General features: G+C 34.8%; 1 protein-coding gene across 1 annotated transcript in view; it reads right to left on the reverse strand.

Annotated features, from left to right (window-relative positions):
- Positions 1–26,930, reverse strand: part of LOC149792441 (chaperone Ric-8A-like) — a 173,194-nt gene that overhangs the window by 13,751 nt on the left and 132,513 nt on the right. Inside the window, exons 8-12 of the mRNA XM_089971018.1 lie at positions 23,187–23,281; positions 18,041–18,212; positions 13,915–14,013; positions 8,838–8,902; positions 5,434–5,516 (exon numbers count right to left, since the gene is read on the reverse strand). Coding sequence (XP_089827144.1) covers positions 5,434–5,516; positions 8,838–8,902; positions 13,915–14,013; positions 18,041–18,212; positions 23,187–23,281 — 514 coding nt within the window. The remainder of the gene's footprint in view (positions 1–5,433; positions 5,517–8,837; positions 8,903–13,914; positions 14,014–18,040; positions 18,213–23,186; positions 23,282–26,930) is intronic.

Raw genomic sequence — 26,930 nt, forward strand, 5'->3', positions numbered from 1 at the left:
AGCATTCAATCATCAAGTAGTTTTTCAAGACAGGTTCTACTGTACCAACAATCCAACCAGCATTCAATCATCAGGTGGTTTTTCAAGACAGATTTTACTGTACCATACAATCCAACCAGCATTCAATCATCCATCAACACTGAAGGAATTAAAAAGTTCTTTTAACAATACCTAAGATAAACAATGTCTGTTTTTAAACAGCCATGTTAACCAGAGAGGAAAATATGGGAAATTCATTTTCTTTAAAAAGTTATTCTCAGGTTTTATGTTTACCTTAAGTTCAAAGTGAGGTATAAAAAGGCACTTTGGGTATATTGTTTATCTTAAGTTCAAAGTGAGGTATAAAAAGACACTTTGGGTATATTATTTACCTTAAGTTCAAAGTGAGGTACAAAAAGGCACTTTGGGTATATTGTTTACCTTAGGTTCAAAGTGAGGAACACAAAAGCAATCTGGTATTATGTTAGCATTAGGCTGAAAGTGAGATATAAAAAGGTAACCTGCTATTATGTTTACATTTAGTTCAAAATGAGATGTAAAAAGGCACTTCTAGTATTGTGTTTACCTTGAGTTCCAAGAGAGATATAACAAAAAACCCAGATACTTCTAGTATTGTGTTTGCCTTGAGTTCCAAGAGAGATATAAAAAAAACCCAGATACTTCTAGTATTGTGTTCACCTTGAGTTCCAAGAGATATAAAAAAAAAGACACTTGTAGTATTGTGTTTAAATTGAGTTCCAGGAGAGATATAAAAAACCCCAGATACTTCTAGCATTGTGTTTACCTTGAGTTCCAAGAGAGATATAAAAAAACCCAGATACTTCTAGTATTGTGTTTACCTTGAGTTCCAAGAGAGATATAAAAAAAACCCCAGATACTTCTAGTATTGTGTTTACCTTCAGTTCCAAGAGAGATGTAAAAAACCCAGATACTTCTAGTATTGTGTTTACCTTGAGTTCCAAGAGAGATATAAAACAAACCAGATACTTCTAGTATGTGTTCACCTTGAGTTCCAAGAGAGATATAAAACAAACCAGATACTTCTAGTATTGTGTTCACCTTGAGTTCCAAGAGAGATATAAAAAAACCCAGATACTTCTAGTATTGTGTTTACCTTCAGTTCCAAGAGAGATATAAAAAAAACCCAGATACTTCTAGTATTGTGTTTACCTTGAGTTCCAAGAGAGATATAAAAAAACCCAGATACTTCTAGTATTGTGTTTACCTTGAGTTCCAAGAGAGATATAAAAAAAACCCAGATACTTCTAGTATTGTGTTTACCTTGAGTTCCAAGAAAGATATAAAAAAACCAGATACTTCTAGTATTGTGTTTACCTTGAGTTCCAAGAGAGATATAAAAAGAAAACAGATAGTTCTAGTATTGTGTTTACCTTGAGTTCCAAAAGAGATATAAAAAAACCCAGATACTTCTAGTATTGTGTTTACTTTGAGTTCCAAGACAGATATAAAAAACCCCAGATACTTCTAGTATTGTGTTTACTTTGAGTTCCAAGAGAGATATAAAAAACCCCAGATACTTCTAGTATTGTGTTTACCTTCAGTTCCAAGAGAGATATAAAAAAAACCCCAGATATTTCTAGTATTGTGTTTACCTTGAGTTCCAAGAGAGATATAAAAAACCCCAGATACTTCTAGTATTGTGTTTACCTCGAGTTCCAAGAGAGATATAAAAAAACCCCAGATACTTCTAGTATTGTGTTTACCTTGAGTTCCAAGAGAGATATAAAAAAACCAGATACTTCTAGTATTGTGTTTACCTTGAGTTCCAAAAGAGATATAAAAAAACCCAGATACTTCTAGTATTGTGTTTACCTTGAGTTCCAAGAGAGATATAAAAAGACCCCAGATACTTCTAGTATTGTGTTTACCTTGAGTTCCAAGAGAGGTATAAAAAACCCAGATACTTCTACTATTGTTTACCTTGAGTTCCAAGAGAGATATAAAACAAACCAGATACTTCTAGTATTGTGTTTACCTTGAGTTCCAAGAGAGATATAAAAAAACCAGATACTTCTAGTATTGTGTTTACCTTGAGTTCCAAGAGAGATATAAAAAAAACCCCAGATACTTCTAGTATTGTGTTTACCTTGAGTTCCAAGAGAGATATAAAAAAACCAGATACTTCTAGTATTGTGTTTACCTTGAGTTCCAAGAGAGATATAAAACAAACCAGATACTTCTAGTATGTGTTCACCTTGAGTTCCAAGAGAGATATAAAACAAACCAGATACTTCTAGTATTGTGTTCACCTTGAGTTCCAAGAGAGATATAAAAAAACCAGATACTTCTAGTATTGTGTTTACCTTCAGTTCCAAGAGAGATATAAAAAAAACCCAGATACTTCTAGTATTGTGTTTACCTTGAGTTCCAAGAGAGATATAAAAAAACCCAGATACTTCTAGTATTGTGTTTACCTTGAGTTCCAAGAGAGATATAAAAAAAACCCAGATACTTCTAGTATTGTGTTTACCTTGAGTTCCAAGAAAGATATAAAAAAACCAGATACTTCTAGTATTGTGTTTACCTTGAGTTCCAAGAGAGATATAAAAAGAAAACAGATACTTCTAGTATTGTGTTTACCTTGAGTTCCAAAAGAGATATAAAAAAAACCAGATACTTCTAGTATTGTGTTTACCTCGAGTTCCAAGAGAGATATAAAAAAACCCCGATACTTCTAGTATTGTGTTTACTTTGAGTTCCAAGAGAGATATAAAAAAAACCAGATACTTCTAGTATTGTGTTTACCTTCAGTTCCAAGAGAGATATAAAAAAAACCCCAGATATTTCTAGTATTGTGTTTACCTTGAGTTCCAAGAGAGATATAAAAAAACCCAGATACTTCTAGTATTGTGTTTACCTTGAGTTCCAAGAGAGATATAAAAAAAACCCAGATACTTCTAGTATTGTGTTTACCTTGAGTTCCAAGAGAGATATAAAAAGAAAACAGATACTTCTAGTATTGTGTTTACCTTGAGTTCCAAAAGAGATATAAAAAACCCCAGATACTTCTAGTATTGTGTTTACCTTGAGTTCCAAGAGAGATATAAAAAAAACCCAGATACTTCTAGTATTGTGTTTACCTTGAGTTCCAAGAGAGGTATAAAAAACCCAGATACTTCTAGTATTGTTTACCTTGAGTTCCAAGAGAGATATAAAACAAACCAGATACTTCTAGTATTGTGTTTACCTTGAGTTCCAAGAGAGATATAAAAAAACCAGATACTTCTAGTATTGTGTTTACCTTCAGTTCCAAGAGAGATATAAAAAAAACCCAGATACTTCTAGTATTGTGTTTACCTTGAGTTCCAAGAGATATAAAAAAAATCCAGATACTTCTAGTATTGTGTTTACCTTGAGTTCCAAGAGAGATAAAAAAAAAACCCAGATACTTCTAGCATTGTGTTTACCTTGAGTTCCAAGAGAGATATAAAAAAACCCAGATACTTCTAGTATTGTGTTTACCTTGAGTTCCAAGAGAGATATAAAAAAAACCCAGATACTTCTAGTATTGTGTTTACCTTGAGTTCCAAGAGAGATATAAAAAAACCCAGATACTTCTAGTATTGTGTTTACCTTGAGTTCCAAGAGAGATATAAAAAGAAAACAGATACTTCTAGTATTGTGTTTACCTTGAGTTCCAAAAGAGATATAAAAAACCCCAGATACTTCTAGTATTGTGTTTACCTTGAGTTCCAAGAGAGATATAAAAAAAACCCAGATACTTCTAGTATTGTGTTTACCTTGAGTTCCAAGAGAGGTATAAAAAACCCAGATACTTCTAGTATTGTTTACCTTGAGTTCCAAGAGAGATATAAAACAAACCAGATACTTCTAGTATTGTGTTTACCTTGAGTTCCAAGAGAGATATAAAAAAACCAGATACTTCTAGTATTGTGTTTACCTTCAGTTCCAAGAGAGATATAAAAAAAACCCAGATACTTCTAGTATTGTGTTTACCTTGAGTTCCAAGAGAGATATAAAAAAAACCCAGATACTTCTAGTATTGTGTTTACCTTGAGTTCCAAGAGATATAAAAAAAATCCAGATACTTCTAGTATTGTGTTTACCTTGAGTTCCAAGAGAGATATAAAAAAAACCCAGATACTTCTAGTATTGTGTTTACCTTGAGTTCCAAGAGAGATATAAAAAGAAAACAGATACTTCTAGTATTGTGTTTACCTTGAGTTCCAAGAGAGATATAAAAAAAACCCAGATACTTCTAGTATTGTGTTTACCTTGAGTTCCAAGAGAGATATAAAAAAAACCAGATACTTCTAGTATTGTGTTTACCTTAAGTTCCAAGAGAGATATAAAAAAACCCAGATATTTCTAGTATTGTGTTTACCTTGAGTTCCAAGAGAGATATAAAAAAAACCCAGATACTTCTAGTATTGTGTTTACCTTGAATTCCAAGAGATATAAAAAAACCCAGATACTTCTAGTATTGTGTTTACCTTGAGTTCCAAGAGAGATATAAAAAAACCCAGATATTTCTAGTATTGTGTTTACCTCGAGTTCCAAGAGAGATATAAAAAGAAAACAGATACTTCTAGTATTGTGTTTACCTTGAGTTCCAAGAGAGAGATATAAAAAAAATCCAGATACTTCTAGTATTGTGTTTACCTTGAGTTCCAAGAGAGATATAAAAAAACCCAGATACTTCTAGTATTGTGTTTACCTTCAGTTCCAAGAGAGATACAAAAAAACCCAGATACTTCTAGTATTGTGTTTACCTTCAGTTCCAAGAGAGATATAAAAAAACCCAGATACTTCTAGTATTGTGTTTACCTTGAGTTCCAAGAGAGATATAAAAAACCCAGATACTTCTAGTATTGTGTTTACCTTGAGTTCCAAAAAAGATATCAAAAAAACCCAGACACTTCTAGTATTTTGTTAACATTAAGTTTTGACAGTAGTTCAGTGTGAAAGACTGCATAACCTTCTGTGGATAAATTATCACACAGAGGCATAGTAAAATGATTTTGTTGCTCTTCTGAACATGAAAATTTCTTGTACAATACCACAGTGATTTTAATTGCATGTAGTCACATGAGACAACAAACACAAATGGGACCAAACTGATTCCTCTTTGCTCTTCCGTCAGACAAAATGTAGTCTTCATTTCATAATATATGAATCTAAATTCTTATAACTCTGCTATCTTTCAACCAATTTTTGCAAACATTTGCCCCATCAATACAAAAAAAATATTTTTCCATAATATAATGTGAAACGATTTTAGAAGAAAAACTTTACTGTTGTAGAAAATGACTTGCTGATTCATTGTACCAACAGCTCTTGGAATTCACTGCTACTGTTAATCAAATAAGTGCATTAATCAAACATTTCTGGTGGGAATTAATCTCTCAATTGTTTGTGTTATTTAAATATGAAAGAAAGAGATATAATCACCATTTTCTTTACAAAGAACAAACAACAAATCAGCTGTCAGCTCTTTCACCTCCATAATTGGGGATGTCAGCAACTTACACAGCCTGAAAAGACAAATTTGTGGGTTATATCAAAAGATTCTGTGACAATAACTCAAAACAGCAACATGAAAACAAAAGCTACTCAAGGCATCATTCTCCCTTTTAAGGATGAACAAGAGGCTCAAGATGGCCTGAGATTACTCATGTCAAAGACATCAACCTAAAAGCCAAACGCAAGAGTAGTTGATGAAGAAATATGCATTAGTAAGGTGCTTTCTATCAAAGTTTCATTGAATTCTACTAATTGGTTGTTGAAGGCTTCTCAACTATAGCCATATCTGATTGCAGATCATTATCATTAATAAAATATGTAAAGGTCTTTAAACCAGGATGCCTTCCGTTAAATTTGATTAAGTTCTGTTGGGCAGATGGAGAAATTCTTTGATGGTTTTTCTATTTTTAGTAACAAAATCGAAAGTAAATCTACATAATAAAATTGTACAAGTTATAAAGGTCTTCACACAAAGATGGAACTGCTGTGGTCTGTGTGCAAAATTTGTGACCAAAAGTGTGTTTGAATCCTACCACTGGATCAGTCCATGCTGGATAGTGTGGTGTGTCCTTGGGCAAAAAATGTACTGCACTTGCTTCACACAAAATGACCTACTTATGTTGCTGTGCTATAACATCAACATAAAACCAAACCAAACCAAATTCATACAAAGACATTTCCAGTCAATTTGACAGAATTCTGTCAGATTTCAAGGTTTATCTATTTACTGTAATGGTGCTCATAACAGATTTTGTAGATCAGCATGATATATGCAAATATGAAAGATCATTATGTCGAGATGCTTTTGGCTCAATTTTGATCAACTTCTGTAAATAATTTTTAAAGATATTATTTTTAAAAAATCATCTTTTTTGTTTTTGGAATCAAATGGATTACCTGTATATACTGCCTTCATGCCTGGATATCATCTATTACATTTAATCAAATTTAGTTTTGAGAAGAACCCACTGAAAAGTCTAATTTTAGTAACCATATTTGATGGGGGGGAGGGATGGTATTATTTGTACACACCTGAAGGGCCTTAATATCAAGATACTTTCTGTTAAATTTATTCATTCTTACCTGTGAGCATACCTGTAAAATCATTAAAAAGGTTTTTCTATTTTGTTTGCAACAACAGCCATCTTTGATGTCAAATCAGCATTATTTGTAAAAACTAAAATAAATTTGTCTGAGGATAGTGTACGCAACATGGAGCCATGTTAGTATGGAAAGTTTGCTAAACATGAAAGGCACAACAGAGAACTCCAGCATTAGAGCCACTCTGGTCACATTCAGGTTAGAAATTAAAAATCAATGAATGTACTAAGTTCTGTGCACTTTTTTTTTTATCACATTAAAGATTTCCATTATTGAAATTGGTAGGGGGTACAAACAAACAGTGATGTATATTTAGACTATAGTCCCATCACTTGCCCAATCATGCTTTCAATACCCACCCCTACTCCCATCCCTCACCCCAATCATTCTTCCAATACCCACCCCTATTCCCATCCATCACCCTAATCATTCTTTCAATAGCCACCCCAACACACATCCCTCACCCCAATCATTCTTGCAATATGCACACCAACTCCAATCATCCCAATCATGCTTCCAACACCTCCCTACTCCAATCCCTCACCCTGTCATGTTTCCAATACCTACCCCATATCCCATCCATCATCCCAATCATTCTTCCAATACCCACCCCCTCTCACATTACCTGCCCCAATCATGTTTCCAATACCCACCCCAATCCCATCCATCATCCCAATCATTCTTCCAGTACCCACCCCTAATCCCATCCATCATCTCAATCATGTTTCCAATACCCACCCCATCTCTTATCACTTGCCCCAACCATGTTTCCAATACCCACCCCATCTCACATTACCTGCCCCAATCATGTTTCCAATACCCACCCCATCTCACATTATCTGCCCTAATCACGCTTCCAATATCCACCCCAGCTCACATCTTTACCACAATCACGCTTCCAATACCCACCCGATCTCACATTACCTGTCCCAATCATGTTTCCAATTCCCACCCCTAATCCCATCAATCATCCAAATCATTCTTCCAATACCCACCCCATCTCCTATCACTTGCCCCAATCACGCTTCCAACATCCACCCCAGCTCACATTACCTGCCCCAATCATGTTTCCAATACCCACCCCATCTCACATTACCTGCCCCAATCACGCTTCCAACATCCACCCCAGCTCACATCTTTACCACAATCATGCTTCCAATACCCACCCCTACTCCAATCCCTAGCCCCAATCACACTTCCAATTTAATGGGCAGAAGCTCAGATGCTAAATTTTCCTTAACAAAAAATTGTGTAGGAACAATGAGCCACTTTAACTTGCCTACAGCTCTTTGTTCTAGGAGATGGACTGTACCTTATTTATTCATGTATAACCCATTCTGGTCTGAGTCTGTATTGTGGATTTTGAGAACATTTGTTGAAAGGATTTTCTTGATTTAGTAATGTCAGCCATATATCATGGTAGATCAGTAAGATATGAAATTATTTAAACAGAATTTCATGCCGGGATAATTCTATCAAATTTTCAAGTTATATGTAATTGTTTTTAAGAAGCTGTTTAAAAGCTTTCTAATTTTAGCAACCTCAACCATATTTGACAGCAGATCCTAATTTTCATAAATTCTGAAATGCCTCTGTGCCATGATACTTTCCAACAAATTCAAAAAAATTCAAAATTCTGTTTTTAAGAATCGATCATTTTAATATTTTTCTATTTTTAGTAATGAAAACATTATTTGATGACAGATCAACATTATTTGATGACAGTTCAACATTTTTATTTGATGACAGTTCAACATTTTTAATGACAGATCAGCATTTTTAATGATAGATCAGCATTTCTGATGACAGATCAACATTATTTGATGACAGATCAACATCTGATGACAGATCAACATTATTTGATAACATATCGACACTATATGATAGATCAACATTATTTTGATGACAGATCAATGCTATTTGATGACAGATCAACATCATTTGATGACAGATCAACATTATTTGATGACAGCAATGTTATGTGATGACAGATCAACATTATTTGATGACAGCTCAACATTATTTGATGATAGATCAGCATTTTTATTTGATGACAAAAACATTATTTGCAAAAGGTTAAAAGGCTTGCATGATGCTTTGAATCAAATCAGGGCAATTTCTGTAAAGAAATCATTTGACCATTACAATCACAAAGTTTATTACAAAGTATAATTGACAACATATAACTCTTCATAAAATTGTTAAAGAAGGATAGTGGTGAGAGAATTTACTTATTCCTCAGTGTTTCTCCCTCTTCCGGTAAGCGTTTCACTTCATCTTTCAGTGGTGGAAGGACCTAAAGCAAAGATGAGCTAGAAATGTATTCAAGTAACACAGATTACTCTATAAAACTGCCTAGTGCAGACCAAAATGCAAAAATTAACCAAGTTGTGATTGAGGGACAGACAAGGGTAACACTGTCTGATACCCTAACACTACCTTGGTGAGATGTGATGGACAGATGGACAAGGGTAACACTGTTAGAGACCCTAACACTGCCTTGGCGAGATGTGATAGACAGATGGACAAGGGTAACACTATTAAACACCCCAACACTGCCTGGGTGGTGATTGACAAAGACAAGTTCGAAGATAATTTAAAGATCGAACAGAGTGGGTCTCGTGTTCTATAAATAAGGGTCAAATCAAATCTTGAAGATACGTGGGTCCCAGAGCTAGTCTGTGGTATACAACTGAAGCAGTGTATGCTTGTAATAGTGAGAGTGCTTTCCCAGCTGGTTTCATGGTACAACTGAAGCAGTGTATGCTTGCAATAGTGAGAGTGCTTTCCCAGCTGGTTTCATGGTACAACTGAAGCAGTGTATGCTTGTAATAGTGAGAGTGCTTTTCCAGCTGATTTCATGGTACAACTGAAGCAGTGTATGCTGGTAATAGTGAGAGTGCTTTCCCAGCTGGTTTCATGGTACAACTGAAGCAGTGTATGTTGGTAATAGTGAGAGTGCTTTCCCAGCTGGTTTCATGGTACAACTGAAGCAGTGTATGCTGGTAATAGTGAGAGTGCTTTCCCAGCTGATTTCATGGTAGAACTGAAGCAGTGTATGCTGGTAATAGTGAGAGTGCTTTCCCAGCTGGTTTCATGGTACAACTGAAGCAGTGTATGTTGGTAATAGTGAGAGTGCTTTCCCAGCTGGTTTCATGGTACAACTGAAGCAGTGTATGCTGGTAATAGTGAGAGTGCTTTCCCAGCTGATTTCATGGTACAACTGAAGCAGTGTATGCTGGTAATAGTGAGTGCTTTCCCAGCTGATTTCATGGTACAACTGAAGCAGTGTATGCTGGTAATAGTGAGAGTGCTTTCCCAGCTGGTTTCATGGTACAACTGAAGCAGTGTATGTTGGTAATAGTGAGAGTGCTTTCCCAGCTGGTTTCATGGTACAACTGAAGCAGTGTATGCTGGTAATAGTGAGAGTGCTTTCCCAGCTGATTTCATGGTACAACTGAAGCAGTGTATGCTGGTAATAGTGAGAGTGCTTTCCCAGCTGATTTCATGGTACAACTGTGAGGGAGATGCACTTTTGGTTGCACCCATTCTTATTCTCAACGCCTCAACATTTATTTTTTCTAGAAATTCTTTATGTTCCAAATGTGATCAGTGTAGTCAAAAATTAGAACAACATAAGAATTGTACATTTTTTCCAATTCTGATCGATCTAGTTTGAATTTGAGACTTTACAAACAATTTTTCCCAGGCTTTGTTGGAAATGTATTTAATGTGTGTGCCAAGAGGCATCACTGTTTAATATATAAGGCATCTCTGTTTAATATATAAGGCATCACTGTTTAATATATAAGGCATCACTGTTTAATATATAAGGCATCACTGTTCAATATATAAGGCATCAGGCATCACTGTTTAATATATAAGGCATCACTGTTTAATATATAAGGCATCACTGTTTAATATATAAGGCCAAAATATTCGTGCTGAGTAACCTCTTGTAGGTTCGATTCTGCCATGCATAACATAGGATGGTGGTTCTGGTTCTGTTTTCATGTTATTAGCATCAATTCAGTCTTATCTGGATGAAAAGTAACTAGCCAATGTCTCAACCATTCATGTAACTTTTGAATATCACTGTTTAAGATTTCACCAGCTGTGAACTGATTGTTAACTATCGTATGTATTGCTGTATCGCCTGCAAACAGTCTGATGATTCTAGGTACTACTGCCTTGGTGGAATGTGATGGACAAATGGACATGGGTAACACTATTACATGCCCCACCATTGCCTTGGTGGGATATGATCAACAGATGGACAATGGTAACATTAGTAGATGTCCTAAAACTGCCTTAGTGGTGTGTGATGGACAGATGTACAAGGGTAACACTGTTAGATACCATCTCTTCCTTGGTTGGGTGTGATGGACAAATGGACAAGGCTAACACTTATATGCCCTACCATTGCCTTGGTTGGGTGTGATGGACAGATGGGCAAGTGTAGCACTATCAGAAGCCCAATCATTACCCATGTGGGTGTCATGACAGATGTACAAGGGTAACAATATCAGAAGCCCAATCATTACCCATGTGGGGTGTCATGACAGATGTACAAGGTAACACTATCAGAAGCCCAATCATTACCCATGTGGGGTGTCATGACAGATGTACAAGGGTAACACTATCATAAGCCCAATCATTACCCATGTGGGTGTCATGACAGATGTACAAGGGTAACACTATCATAAGCCCAGTCATTACCCATGTGGGGTGTCATGACAGATGTACAAGGTAACACTATCAGAAGCCCAATCATTACCCATGTGGGGTGTCATGACAGATGTACAAGGGTAACACTATCATAAGCCCAATCATTACCCTTGTGTGAAATAAAAAATACTCTTAATATACATCACAGAAAAAAATGCGCAAGTTAAATATGGCATGAATAATGAATTTATCAAATTGTTAATAAATAGCTGGATTTTCCCTGATACACTTATCTAAGTGTTAAATAAATCCAACACATTTATAACAACCTCTAAGTGTAATTATATTCTGTACATATGATGCATTCTTTTTCAAACAATCAAAACAGTAAATTTGTAATACATCCTATAAAATAATTATTTTTCTAAAGTACCACTGACTGCAGGCAACAATATAAATGATGAACTTGACAAAGTTTCTGCATCTGAACACTAAAAGAGCAGACCTTAATATAAGGTCCAACTGCAAGGATCAACAGAATAAGGTCCAATAGCAGAACTGCCAACCCTGACGAGTCCGTCTCAGTAAGGCAGTTGTTTTCCATAAGGTTGACCAGTTTTCAGTAAGGTGTACAAAATATCAATAAATGTTATTGTTAAGCTGGAATATGTAATTAAAAGTTCAACACATCGACGATAAACATTATGTTCAACTGAAACTGAAAAGTTTGTAAAGTACGCATACTTTATTTACCACTAGTACAGCTGCACAAGTTCTAGTTCCAATACCTATTCAGCTCAATGGCTTGTTGCTATCTCTCAACTTTACATAATTCCTGGAAATTCTTTTCCATTTCATGATGACAGCAATCATATTTCCTGCCACGAGACATACTCAAATTGTCACATGATGTCCAATAAGCGCAATTGTGTCCTTTCCAAGAATCTAAATATTCCTTTTTATTTTTCTGTGTTGGTTATTAACGCTTTTCTAGAAGCTTATTTTCCCTTTCGTCTTCACAATGCATCGCTTCAGGACGCCATTTTTAAAAATTCTATAATCAACAGTTTGATCATGCAGACGCTTTGCATGAACAAATAGCTGCAGTTTCAAGCATCTGGGGTGCTGCAGTAAAGTTAGCCTGGTTCCCTGACTAATTTCACTAATTCTAAGATGATACCCAGATTGAAATAAAACACGGATGAACCAATTATCCGGAATTTTCAGCAACAATCATTTTTCTGTAGTTGTTGCTAGTATGATGTAATTCAGTATTTTAAGGGTAATTTTCATAAGACTTATGGCAAAATTGCAAGAGTTGGCAGGTCTGCAATAAAGAGAGGTGCAACAGAGTAAGGTCCAATTGAGCAAGGTCCAACATAACAAAGTTCAACTGTAAGTACAACAGAGAATGGTCCAATAGAGTAAGGTAAAACAGTGTAAGGTCCAATTGAGTAAGGTGAAACAGAGTAAGGTTCAAAAGAGTAGGGTAGAACAGAGTGTTGTCCAATATAGTAAGGTCCAACAGTGTAAGGTCCAACAGAGTGAGGTCCACAGAGAAAGGTCCAACAGATTAAGGTCCAACAATGTAAGGTCCAACAGTGTAAGGTCCAACAGAGTGAGGTCCACAGAGAAAGGTCCAACAGATTAAGGTCCAACAGAGTAAGGTCCAACAGATTAAAGTTCACAGCGTATGGTCCACAGAGAAAGGTCCAACAGAGTAAGGTCCAACAGATTAAGGTCCACAGAGAAAGGTCCAACAGTGTAAGGTCCAACAGAGAAAGGTCCACAGGGTAAGGTCCAACTGAGTAAGGTCCAACAGATTAAGGTCCACAGAGTATGGTCCACAGAGAAAGGTCCACAGAGTAAGGTCCAACTGAGTAAGGTCCAACAGATTAGGGTCCACAGAGTATGGTCCACAGAGAAAGGTCCAACAGAGTAAGGTCCACAGAGGATGTTCCACTGAGAAAGGTCCAACAAATTAGGGTCCGACAGTGTAAGGTCCACAGAGAAAGGTCCAACAGAGTAAGGTCCAATAGGGTAAGGTACAGTGGAGTAAGGTACAACAGAGTAAGGTCCAACTGAGTAAGGTTCAACAATGTAAGGTCCAATAGACTTAGGTCCTAACAGAGTAACATATAACAGAGTATGATCCAACAGAGTAAGGTATAACAGAGTAAGGTACAACAGTGTAAGATACAACAAAGTAAGGTCCAATAAAGTAAGGTACAATAGTGTAAGGTACAACAAAGTAAATGTAATTACCTTATCTTGATACATTTTACTTACTCTATCACTGCCTTCATCATCCTAACCATCCTCTTCATCTCCCATTTAGATAACAATTTGTGAAACAATTTTTATTTAAAAACTGAATGAAAAAAATATTGGCTGACATCCATATATATTTTGCATTACCATCATCAAAATAATTTGGCTCCACCAAATCCTAAAATATTTTACTTTAAATATTAATACATTTTCTACTTTAGGTGAACATGTACTGGATGGATAGATAAATATAAAAATGAATAACTATGTTCTGAATCAAGCCATGGTCACTCACTGAAACTAAAAATGTTTGAAATTTTGTATTTTCAAAGCTTCTTTGGACATAAAATATTCATAATTCTGACCTACCTTACTTTTGCAGAATTTTCTTATTGCTCTGTTTGCCCGGCAAGTCTCACATAAACAATGTAGAATTGGAGTCAAGCATTCTTTGAGGGATTTTGTGGGCTGGAAGATCACAAAGAAGAAATATTCTGTATTTGGTCTTCATTCATTATGTGCTTCTCACATAAACACATCACCTACTATTTTATGGTGCCTTTCATTTTTGTGTGACATTAACAAAACTTTGTGACTTCCTTATGTTGAACAAGTTCAAACAGATTTATTTCACTAATATGTAACTGGTCCTACATTTAATTTTAACCAATCAATGCTCCTACATCTAATTTTAACTAATCAATGTTCCTACATCTAATTTTAACCAATCAATGCTCCTACATCTAATTTTAACCAATCAATGTTCCTACATCTAATTTAACCAATCAGTAACTGTTCCTGCACCTAATTTAACCAATCAATGTTCCTATATCTAATTTAACCAATGTTCCTATATCTAATTTTAACCAATCAATGTTCCTGTATCTAATTTTAACCAAGCAATGTTCCTACATCTAATTTTAACCAGTCACTATTCCTACATCTAATTTTAACCAATCAATGTTCCTGTATTTAATTTTAACCAAGCAATGTTCCTACATCTAATTTTAACCAGTCACTATTCCTACATCTAATTTTAACCAATCAATGTTCCTACATCTAATTTTAACCAAGCAATGTTCCTATATCTAATTTAACCAATCAATGTTCCTACATCTGATTTTAACCAAGCAATGTTCCTACATCTAATTTTAACCAGTCACTATTCCTACATCTAATTTTAACCAATCAATGTTCCTACATCTAATTTTAACCAGTCACTATTCCTACATCTAATTTTAACCAATCAATGCTCCTGTATCTAATTTTAACCAAGCAATGTTCCTACATCTAATTTTAACCAGTCACTATTCCTACATCTAATTTTAACCAATCAATGTTCCTACATCTAATTTTAACCAAGCAATGTTCCTGTATCTAATTTAACCAATCAATGTTCCTACATCTAATTTTAACCAAGCAATGTTCCTACATCTAATTTTAACCAGTCACTATTCCTACATCTAATTTTAACCAATCAATGTTCCTACATCTAATTTTAACCAGTCACTATTCCTACATCTAATTTTAACCAATCAATGTTCCTGTATCTAATTTTAACCAATCAACGTTCCTATATCTAATTTTAACCAGTCACTATTCCTACATCTAATTTTAACCAATCAATGTTCCTACATCTAATTTTAACCAATCAACGTTCCTATATCTAATTTTAACCAGTCACTATTCCTACATCTAATTTTAACCAATGTTCCTACATCTGATTTTAACCAAGCAATGTTCCTATATCTAATTTTAACCAATCAGTAACTGTTCTTACATCTAATTTTAACCAGTCACTATTCCTACATCTAGTTTTAACCAGTATCTAGTTTTATAAAGTTCCGATCTTAACATAAACCATAAGAGTTCTTGCTTCCATTATATTTCTTTGCCTTAAATGCTGATTATCTACTCTGTATCTATCTTGAATGTGTCAATGAGCTTTCATCAATTCAAAAACAAGAAATGTTCATTTTATCCACCTTAAGCACAGCTGGAAAATGATGAATACTCTCATTTTCTGTTGGCTGTTTTTAAAAATGTCTGAGAGAAAAGAAGACTTTAAAGAAGAAACTGTAAATGAAGAAGTTTGTTGCTGCATTTTATCTAATCATGCTTCTAATACCCACCCCTACTACCATCCCTTAAGCCAAACATGCTTTCAATACCCACCCCTACTACCATCACTAACCCAATCATGCTTTCAATGCCCACCCCTACTCATATTGCTAACCCCAACCATGCTTCCAATACCCACCCCTACAACCATCACTAACCCAATCATGCGTCCGTCCAATACCCACCCCTACTACCATCACTAACCCAAATCATGCTTTCAATGCCCACCCCTACATCCAATCGCTAACCCCAATCATGCTTCCAATACCCACCCCTACTACCATCACTAACCCCAATCATGCTTCCAATACCCACCCCTACTACCATCACTAAATCCAATCATGCTTCCAATGCCCACCCCTACTACCATCACTAACCCCAATTATGCTTTCAATGCCCACCCCATCTCCAATCACTAACCCCAATCATGCTTTCAATGCCCACCTCTGCTCCCATCGCTAAAGCCCAATCATGCTTCCAATACCCACCCCATCTCACATCACTAACCCCAATCATGCTTCTAATACCCACCCCATCTACCATCACTAACTCCAATCATGCTTTCAATGCCCACCCCTGCTTCCATCGATAAAGCCCAATCATGCTTCCAATGACCACCCTTACTACCATCACTAACCCCAATCATGCTTTCAATGCCCACCCCTGCTCCCATCACTAACCCCAATCATGCTTTCAATGCCCACCCCTGCTCCCATCACTAACCCCAATCATGCTTCCAATGCCCACCCCTGCTCCCATTGCTAACCCCAATCATGCTTCCAATACCCACCCCATCTCCCATCACTAACCCCAATCATGGTTCCAATGCCCACCCCTGCTCCCATTGCTAATCCCAATCATGCTTCCAATACCCACCCCATCTCCCATCACTAACCCCAATCATGCTTCCAATGCCCACCCCTACTACCATCACTAACCCCAATCATGCTTTCAATGCTCACCCCTGCTCCCATCGCTAACCCCAATCATGCTTCCAATACCCACCCCATCTCCCATCACTAACCCCAATCATGCTTCCAATGCCCATCCCTGCTCCCATTGCTAACCACAATCATGCTTCCAATGCCCACCCCTGCTCCCATTGCTAACCCCAATCATGCTTCTAATACCCACCCCATCTCCCATCACTAACCCCAATCATGCTTCCAATGCCCACCCCTATAATCTGAATTTACCTCTCCATTTGTTTGTACCCCCTATGATTTAAAAAAATGAAAACCACAGATGAGATAAAAGATGCACAGAACGTAGTTCATTTACTGATTTATAATTTCAAACCTGATTATGCCCAAATGGGACCCTAACAACATTATCATAGAAATTATAAATCAATAAATATATTAACTAAGTTATATGCACTTTTTTATCACATTAAAGATTTCCATTATTGAAATCGGTAGGGGCTACAAACAAACAGGGAGGTATATTCAGACTATAGTCCTATCACATGCCCAATCATACTTCCAATACCCACCCCATCTCCCATCCCATTAATTCTTCCAATACCCACCCCTATTCCCATCCCTCACCCCACTCATGCTTCCAATACTCATCCCTACTCCCATCACTCACCCGAATGTTTCAAATACCCACCCCATCTCCTATCACTCACCCCAATCATGTTTCAAATACCCACCCCATCTCCTATCACTTGCCCCAATCATGCTTCCAATACCCACCCCTACTCCAATCCCTAGCCCCAAAGAAGGTGGATCAAAATTCTACGACTGTTTTATGCATGTACAAACCAAGCCGAATCATATTCTATGGTAAGAATGTCTGTATCGGAAACTGTGGAAGGACCTTATAACAGTAAGGCAGCAATGCAACAACTTATTGGGACTTTAATGGACAGAAGCTCAGACGCTAAATTTTCCTTAACAAAAAAATGTGTAGGAACAATAAGCCACTTTAACTTGCCTACAGCTATTTGTTCTAGGAGATGGACTGTACCTTATTTATTCATGTACAACTCATTCTGAACTCGCGTGTAACAAATATAAATACATGTAACATGCTCTATGCATGTAACATGTCAAACCTATGTGAAATGCATGTCAAACCCGTAACACATCAAACTCGTAACATGTGCTGAACTTGTGTTAGTAATGAAAATCCTGAATGTTCTTCTAAACTGATTCTAAGAAAGATAATGTTATGACTTTGTGCCCAAGTCGTACATCATGCTAAAACATTTAGAGAATACAGGACTGGATATTCGTCAGTTTGGAGGTCATGCTCTACTGTACAACTTGACTAACAAACTGTCTCTTCCACAAAATGTATTGTTAAGCTCAAAGCTTGTTTTATAAGCAGTTAAGATCTGTTGATGTCTGTGCTAGTAGGTACTTACCCTATCAAGTCTGCGGTACAGGAAATTCAGAAGAATAACAACGGCCTCCATATTCTTTCCATCAAACTCAACATCTTTGTTTTCCACACTGCCTACATCCCCCTCATTGAGGGGTATGAGCAGTTCCTCATAGCAGTCTTTAGGCATGTTGATGAGCAGGTTTATTGTATGACTGAATAATAATAATAATAATGATAATGATAGTAATAGTAATAATAATAATAATGATAATAATAATAATAATAATAATAATAATAATAATAATAATAATAATAATGATAATAATAATAATAATAATAATAATAATAATAATAATGATAATGATAGTAATAGTAATAATAATAATAATAATAATAATGATAATAATAATAATGATAATAATAATGATAGTAATAATAATAATAATGATAATAATAATGATAGTAATGATGATGATGATGATAATAATAATATTAATAATGATAATAATAATAATAATAATAATAAGAAGAAGAAGAAGAATATTATTACAACAACAAAAACTACAATAAAAGTACAATATTTGAAATAATACTTGCACATGCCATAAATAAGCACACACTCTTCTCAATTTGTAAATGCCTCCAAGAACATAATTTTCCAGAAACTGACCACTATACATTTCTGATGTCTTGTTACCACTAAGCTGTATCTGTTGATTCAGCTTCAATTTCATATCTAACAAGTGCATTACTCAATGTGAACATATTTTGGGAAATAACACTAAACTAGCATTACTCAATGTGAGTCCATTGTGGGAAATAACACTGATCTAGCATTACTCAATGTGAACCCATCGTGGGAAAAACACTGATCTAGCATTACTCAATGTGAGTCCATTGTGGGAAATAACACTGATCTAGCATTACTCAATATGAACCCATTGTGGGAAATAACACTGATCTAGCATTACTCAATGTGAGAAAAACTGTGGGAAAAAACACTGATCAAGCATTACTCAGTGTGAACCCATTGTGGAAATTAACACTGATCTAACAAGTGCATTACCATTACGGATCACTGCCATCTCACCTTTGTCTGCATGGTTCGAGTCTAGGATTCAGCCAATGGGGGTATGTGAGAAAGCTTGCCAGTAGCTTCTCGTGGGTCAGTGGTTCTTTCTGGGGTTTTCCCAGGTTCTTCCTCCACCATTAATACTAGCAGCCATGCATAGCCTATCGTGTGCTGAAAAATGGCATTAAACCTCACAACAACAACAACAACAACAAGTGCATTACTCAATGTGAACACATTTAGGGAAATAACACTGATCCAGCATTACTCAATGTGAACACATTGTGGGAAATAACACTAATCCAGCATTACTCAATGTGAACCCATTGTGGGAAATAACACTGATCTAAAAAGGAGTGCTTCCAACACAGCTGATGGGAGCTAACTCTTCTAGTGTGTATGTTCATGCAGTGAGAATACTGGTAATGATATCTAGGATGTGCATTTATTTTGAAGAGCTACAACCTCACAAAATTTATCAGTAATTTTAAATACATAGTGCTGTTATTATTTGGAATAAGGTAATCAATTATGTGTAATAATAATAAGGGTTATACTGTTATCTATGAATAATAATAAAGAGTTTTAAAAAAATTCTGAGTTTATCGTGGTATAAACTGTCAGTTCCCGACTCACACAGCAAAAAACACCTAAAGGGCATTATGTAAGCTGACATGGCAACTGACAGTTTATACCACGATGAACTCAGAATAAAACAATGTTAAACTCTTATAATTGAAATTTCCGTTATTCATTTTGTTTTTGCAACATTAAAAAACAAATCTTAATTAGGTGTAGTAATACATGTTTGGGGTTTTCTGTTACGTATCTATTTATAGCACTTGGGATTGTCCTGCTTGATCGTAATAAGGTTATCATAATACCAGTCCTTCAACCAATGGAAGTCAAATTTATTCAACTATTATTTAAAAAATTGTTAGAATGTTTTTTCTTTCCTTTAATGTTTACTTCGTGTCTGCCTTCACTGGCAGTTTTTATCTTATGCTGTACACATGACTCTATTTACAGATGTGGGTATTCTTAAAAAAGTAGTTCTCCTTACAGTTTATACAGAAATAAATGCAATTCATTTTGATCACGTGGTAACATTCTGACCAATGGAAATGTTACTTTCATTTACCAGCTACTGGCATTGCAATTATTTAAGAATTTAATGTTGTATTTTCTGAGTTTATTGTGATGTAAACTGTCAGTTGCCATCTCACACAGCAAATAACGCCCGAAGATTAATAAGGGCTAGTACAATACTACTGTCTAATGAAGATTAATAAGGGATATACAAGACTATTAACTAATGAAAAATAAGGGCTATTAAATAATAATAAGGACTATTACAATGCCATTATCTGTTGAATACTAATATGGGCTATTAAATAATAATAAGAACTATTACAATGCCATTATCTGTTGAATAATAATAAGGGCTATTAAATAATAATAAGGACTATTACAATGGCATTATCTGTTGAATAATAATAAGGGCTATTAAATAATAATAAGGACTATTACAATGCCATTATCTGTTGAATAATAATAAGGGCTATTAAATAATAATAAGGACTATTACAATGGCATTATCTGTTGAATAATAATAAGGGCTATTAAATAATAATAAGGACTATTACAATGCCATTATCTGTTGAATAATAATAAGGGCTATTAAATAATAATAAGGACTATTACAATGCCATTATCTGTTGAATAATAATAAGGGCTATTAAATAATAAGGACTATTACAATGCCATTATCTGTTGAATAATAATAAGGGCTATTAAATAATAATAAGGTCTAGTACAATACTATTGGGGGCGCTCACCAGTTATTATGTACTTTTGAAAGAGTGACGTATGTAAGGTGAAGTTGTTTGCATTTAAAATATGCACAATGGAGAGAATGGTGGCATACCTCTATGCTACATTAATGTAATGTGGATGATATTTCTTTGGATACTGTACTTTTGGAAATTGTACATGATTTAAGCACACTGCTAACTAAAATGACTGCTCCCTTGTGCTAAAAAATCGGCCTGAATTAGTCTAAAGTACAATATCCATAGCAGCTATTAAAATAGGGAAAATGAATTTTGCCAGACTAGACAATACCAGCTTCTGAAAGTGCAATGAATGATTTACCAAATATATAAAATATTAAAAAAGTTATCAGCTCTTTTTTATACAATTTACCTCTGAAGTTCAGGAAGTGAAAATGACCAAGTAGAGCTAGCACTTTTCTGAAAGGTGCACATCTGGAGTAAGGCCAAGCTGTATACTCTATAACCCATATTACACCCATCAATCATACATCAAAATAAAGGGAATTAAAAGTTCTTTGCATTATACTTAAGATATACAAGGTCTATTTTAAATAGCCAGTATAACCAGTGAGGAAAGCCATGGGAAATTCTTTTTCTTTAAAATCCTAACCCTATGCAAATTACAAAACTGTAGAGTGCCACCGTTATCAAGTGAAGACACAATAGTGTAAAAAAATAACCAGCTGTACATTTGATAAAATTCGACAAATTACAAGAAACAAGTTTTGTAAGAGGTGTATTTAATGTTACTCAATCATTGGAAATTTTAGCAGTGAAACTCTTATAAATTGATCAATCAATTAATCAATCAATATATATATATAATTACCATAATGCAGGTATAAAAAATAGCATTTAAAGTTTAAATTAATTAATATTAGTGACTATGGATCTAAATATTAAATAAGACAGTAAATTGTTATGGGAATTATTTTAATAATCTCATTCTGTGATGACTAAATATTAACTACAATTTTACTGCCACTAAGAAGTACCACCATACAGTCAATAAAAATAAAAAAATAAAAAAATAAATAAACAAGGTCAAGTGATGTATCCTCAGAAATCAATTGCAACATTCAATAATCCATCAAAAAGCATAAAAATAATTCAAATAAAAGTTCAATTGTGGCAACTGATCTGGGTGGTCTTTCATTAGATGGACAACACTGAAAATGTACTCTTTTCATACTGGGAAAGGTGACCTCTCATGAGAGGGAAAATATCAAGAAAATATATATTTTGGCACCAAGTAAGGTGGCCTCTCAAGAAAGGGGGCAATATCAAGATAATATACTAATTCTGTATAGGCAAGGTGGCCTCATTTCAGGGTTGACCTTCATGAGATGGACAATATCATGAAAATATACTAATTCTGTATAGGTAAGGTGGCCTCATTTCAGGGATGACCTTCATGAGAGGGACAATATCATGAAAATATACTAATTCTGTATAGGCAAGGTGGCCTCATTTCAGGGTTGACCTTCATGAGAGGGACAATATCATGAAAAGATACTATTTCTGTATGGGCAAGGTGGCCTCTCATGGGGGGGAACAATAAGGAAAATACGAAAATATACTATTTTGGCTCTGGGTAAGACGGCCTCTCATAGTGTGTGGGGTGGCCAATATTATGAAAATATACTATTTCTGCACTGGGCAAAGTGGCTTCCTTTCAGGGTTGTCTTTCATTAGAGGCAAAATATTGTGAAAATATATAATTTTGGTGTTGGGCAAGGTGGTCTCTCATGATGGGAACAATACTGTGAAGATACTCATATGGTGCTGGGAAAGGTGGTCTTGGGTCATGGATGACCTTTCATGAAGGGGACAATATCATGTAAATATATTAGTTTGGTTTGGGGAAAGTTAGCTTCTGACCGTGGGGCGGTCTCTTGAGCACTAATAATCCATGGCCGCTTTAATTAAATAGCTTGAAACATATTTTGGTACATATCTGGGCCAATCAATTTGAGTGACAAAATAAGATAGAATAATACTGCTAAACCTTAAAAAAAGAGACAATTTCAGTGTCTCTGCTTCAAGAATATGATAATGTCAACTCTTAAAACACTATGTTGGTTACTAAACATCAGCAAGGTTTCTTGAAAATGAAGTTCTGGGCAATGAGTCTTAAAAAATAACAGCGTAAGGGTCCAGAATATGAACAAAATAGAGACACACTTGGATTATCTAACCTCTAGGATTAAAGATGCCCAGAAAACAGGGGCACTCAACACGGGGCAAATTTTAGAAATGCTGTAAAATAAGGTGTTTACCTGTGCAGTTCTTCCTTTTTATCCTTTGAGATTGTCTTACACACCAGGAGATCCCTTAACACACTGACCAGCCTCATAAAGTGAGCCTCTTCTTCCTAAAAAATGTAAACAGTCATCTTTTATGATATCCTTTTCTTACCGTGTCAGAGAGATCTTGAAGAAGTTGAGCAAACTGACATGTAAACATGCTTTATATTACTTATATTTACTGTACTCACGTCAATCTGTGGCTTTAATCTGTCTAACCACTTTATTTAATCTGTCTAACCACTTCAGTGCATTCTTACTTAAGAATGCAAATAAAGCCACAATTCGTTGTTGTGGTAAATACTCATTCTTATGGACACCTCCCGTTGTTTGTCGAGATGCACTGATGATCATAACATAAAAGTCTGCCAAGAAATACTGGCATAACTGATCTGTGGTATAACTGATTTGTGGTATAACTGATTTGCAGTATAACTGATTTGCGGTATAACTGATTTGTGATATAACTGATTTGTGGTATAACTGATTTGTGATATAACTGATTTGTTGTAGATGCACTGCAAAAGTAACTGACCTGGCAAATCTGATTTGCACTGATGACCCAAATTCACTAATGAGGCACAAATCAATGTCGCTGACAGGTTAACTCATTATATTCGTTTCTTTCCTTAATGCATACCTTTTTGCTATATCAATATATGTCTATTATTCCCCAAAAATCAATGTAAACAATAAATAAAGCTTGGATCTGAAAATATTGAAACTTAAATGGTGTATATCAATACCTGCATTACTGTTGCTAGTGTAATTAGGAACCAATTCTGTCAGATAAAGATGAAAAAAAAAACTGAAGATTGAATTTAAAAGTGTCTGAATCAATCATGTATGTTTTTTGAGAAATCTAAAAGCAAATTTTGAATAATTATACCCTGAACATTCATTCACAAGACTCAGAATATAGGTTGCTAAGGCCATTATACATACATAACCCTTTTTTATCCACAGCACTTTTTTTGTTTTGGGGAGTATAAAAGATGCTCAAAATTCACTTGTACATTTTATAATATAAAAAAAAAAACAACTAAATAAATGGTTATTGTTGATGCATATTATATTTTACATGCCGTATATTGTGATGTTCATTGGTTATAAAGTATGGGATACTTACGTTACTTGGTCCAAATAATATGAAATCAAAGGATTGAAAAAACCCTTCAAAAATGTAATCATGTTTCATATATGTCTGAAAATAAAATCTTGATAAATCTATCAAGTCATATTTTGACAAATTTTAGCATAAATAATGCTTAATAATACATATGTTACCAATATTTACATAACAAAGATATACTAAAGAATGAATAGACAGACAATTTTGTATGCTAAAAGGTGTCATGCCACTATCTTTCAATTCTCAGTACAAAAAAAAAAAAAGCATCAAGTACAACGAGGACATTCCAGTAAAATTGTGTTATACTCTGTGTACTAAAGCCCACCTACAGGTAAGCGATTCCAATTAAAACTTTTGATTGACACGTTTTTATTGGACAGGAATCAGTGGGAAAAAAGAGTAGATATCATACATTAAAATACAGTGATCTCTTTGTTTATAAGCGATGTAATCACTGTGTATAAAGTACTGATGCATACATTACAGAGCGTAACGTATGTATTAAGACTTAATCCAGAACAAAAATGATTATCAGTGTAAAATAAGAGTACAATTTAGATCTTCAGTTTAGCTCTACTATACAAATATTCTTAAAAACACCATTAACATTGGATAAATTTTTAAACAGTTTTAAAAGCTACTATGAAAGACATGAGTATATTCGGTAATTAATGGTTGAAGGACTAGCATAAAAAGAACAAATCTTTAGTGCGAAGGTAAACTATAAACAAACAAGGAAAAAAGTAAATGCAAAGGTAAATTAGAAACAAACCATGAAAGTAAATATTTATATTTAAATAAAATTAATTTCAGCTATACTCAATACAGTGGAACCCCGCTATAACGTGATAATTGGGGTCCCAAAAATTGGATAATGTTAATATCGGGGTTGAGTTAAAGCGGTGTTTTACAGTATTTAACTTTTTTCAGAGAACAACTCATTGGCACATATAAGTGTATTCATGTCTAATATATATGATGAATAGGGTATCAATACCATTTACTATCGTGCCATCGTGGCATGCAGTTCATCTATAATGCATGTAATTTCATTGAAAAATTGCACACAGATTTACAATATTCAATAATTTTTTCCCAGATCATTGTATCTGAATTCAACATCTAATATACAACATGAACAGAGTATCAATGCCATTTACTTGCCATCTGATATTGTACTGTCAGGGCTTGCAATTAATCCGTAGTATATGTAATTCCATAGCAAAAACTGTATACATATTTAAACTATTCAATAATGTAGTCACACATCATTATGTGTCTGAATTCAATGGAAAAAATTAACAGCAAAATTAGGTTAAGAAAGATGAAGCACGTGTATGGTTCATTATGTTCCATGGTCTATGAAAGGTGTCTGTACACATTTCATACTGCTAAAATTTTCTCATATGAGTTGCCGTGTAAATTTATCCATTGCAAATTTACAATAATTAATTACAGCAAGAATAATTAACAATCAACACAACTGCTTTCAGCATGCATATAACTTTTACTTCAGATTTTTTGAATATCGAAAGAAACATGTGGTAACTACTATACTAATCATTGCGCAAAGTGCAGAGAACGACTTCTGATTGTGAACTTGCTTTTCCATAATGGTAAAATATTTTTATAAAAAATAGGAAATTAATATCGAGTTCATAAAACAAACACAATTCCCAAGTAAAACCCCGAGTACTAAGTGCAGTAGGCATGCAATGGTCACAATTCACTTTCATAAATTTTTATCAGCTGAACGCATGTACAATTTCATACCCTTTCAGTATCCAGCTAATAAAGCGGACATTATTTACTGGTCAACTGATTGCGTCTAATAACATTGCCAAGCCCAGCATGCATGTTGGCGGCTTTCATTTTTTGATGTTTATTAAATTGTGAGAATCTTTTATCAACCACAACATTGTCTGCTGCTTGGTTGAGTATGCAGTTAAAGAAGTAACACATGTTGGCTATTGTTTAAGCATCAATTGTATAAAGAATTAATTGAAGACAATCACAAGGACGACTTACTGGCTTTACTCATGGACCAGTAATAAGTAACATTTCCGATAATGTTTATTTTGGCATAACACTTCAAGAACCTGGTAATATTGTTAAATTTCAGAAGCTACACTACGAATGTATTGCATTAAAATTCATACGCAAACTCTTCCCCAAAATGATAATAAACATTTTACACACTATTTCTCGTACTAAAAAAAACAACAGTTTTTCCCAGTATTAGAAAAATACACATACATGTATTTAAAATTTCAGGAACCATGCAATGTTTATATTAAATTCTAATTCATATGCGGTCTCTTCCCCATAATGATAATAAATTTTTATAAACTATTTCATGCACCTTGAACAAAAAATATTTTTTCATGTGCGAATGAATACAGGAAATTTTGGGAGCCATGCCACGACCACGTTATATCAGATTTCGTGTTATAGCAGGGCACGTTATAGCTGGGTTGCACTGTACTTTACTTGATAATTTCATAACTTATTATTGATACTTACGTTATTAGTCCCCTACCAGTGAAACTGGGGGGACTCTAGGTTTGCAATGACTCGTTCTTGTC

This window comes from Sinohyriopsis cumingii, chromosome 9 (assembly GCF_028554795.1).
Source record: "Sinohyriopsis cumingii isolate HCF-2022 chromosome 9, ASM2855479v2, whole genome shotgun sequence".
NCBI lineage: Eukaryota > Metazoa > Mollusca > Bivalvia > Unionida > Unionidae > Sinohyriopsis > Sinohyriopsis cumingii.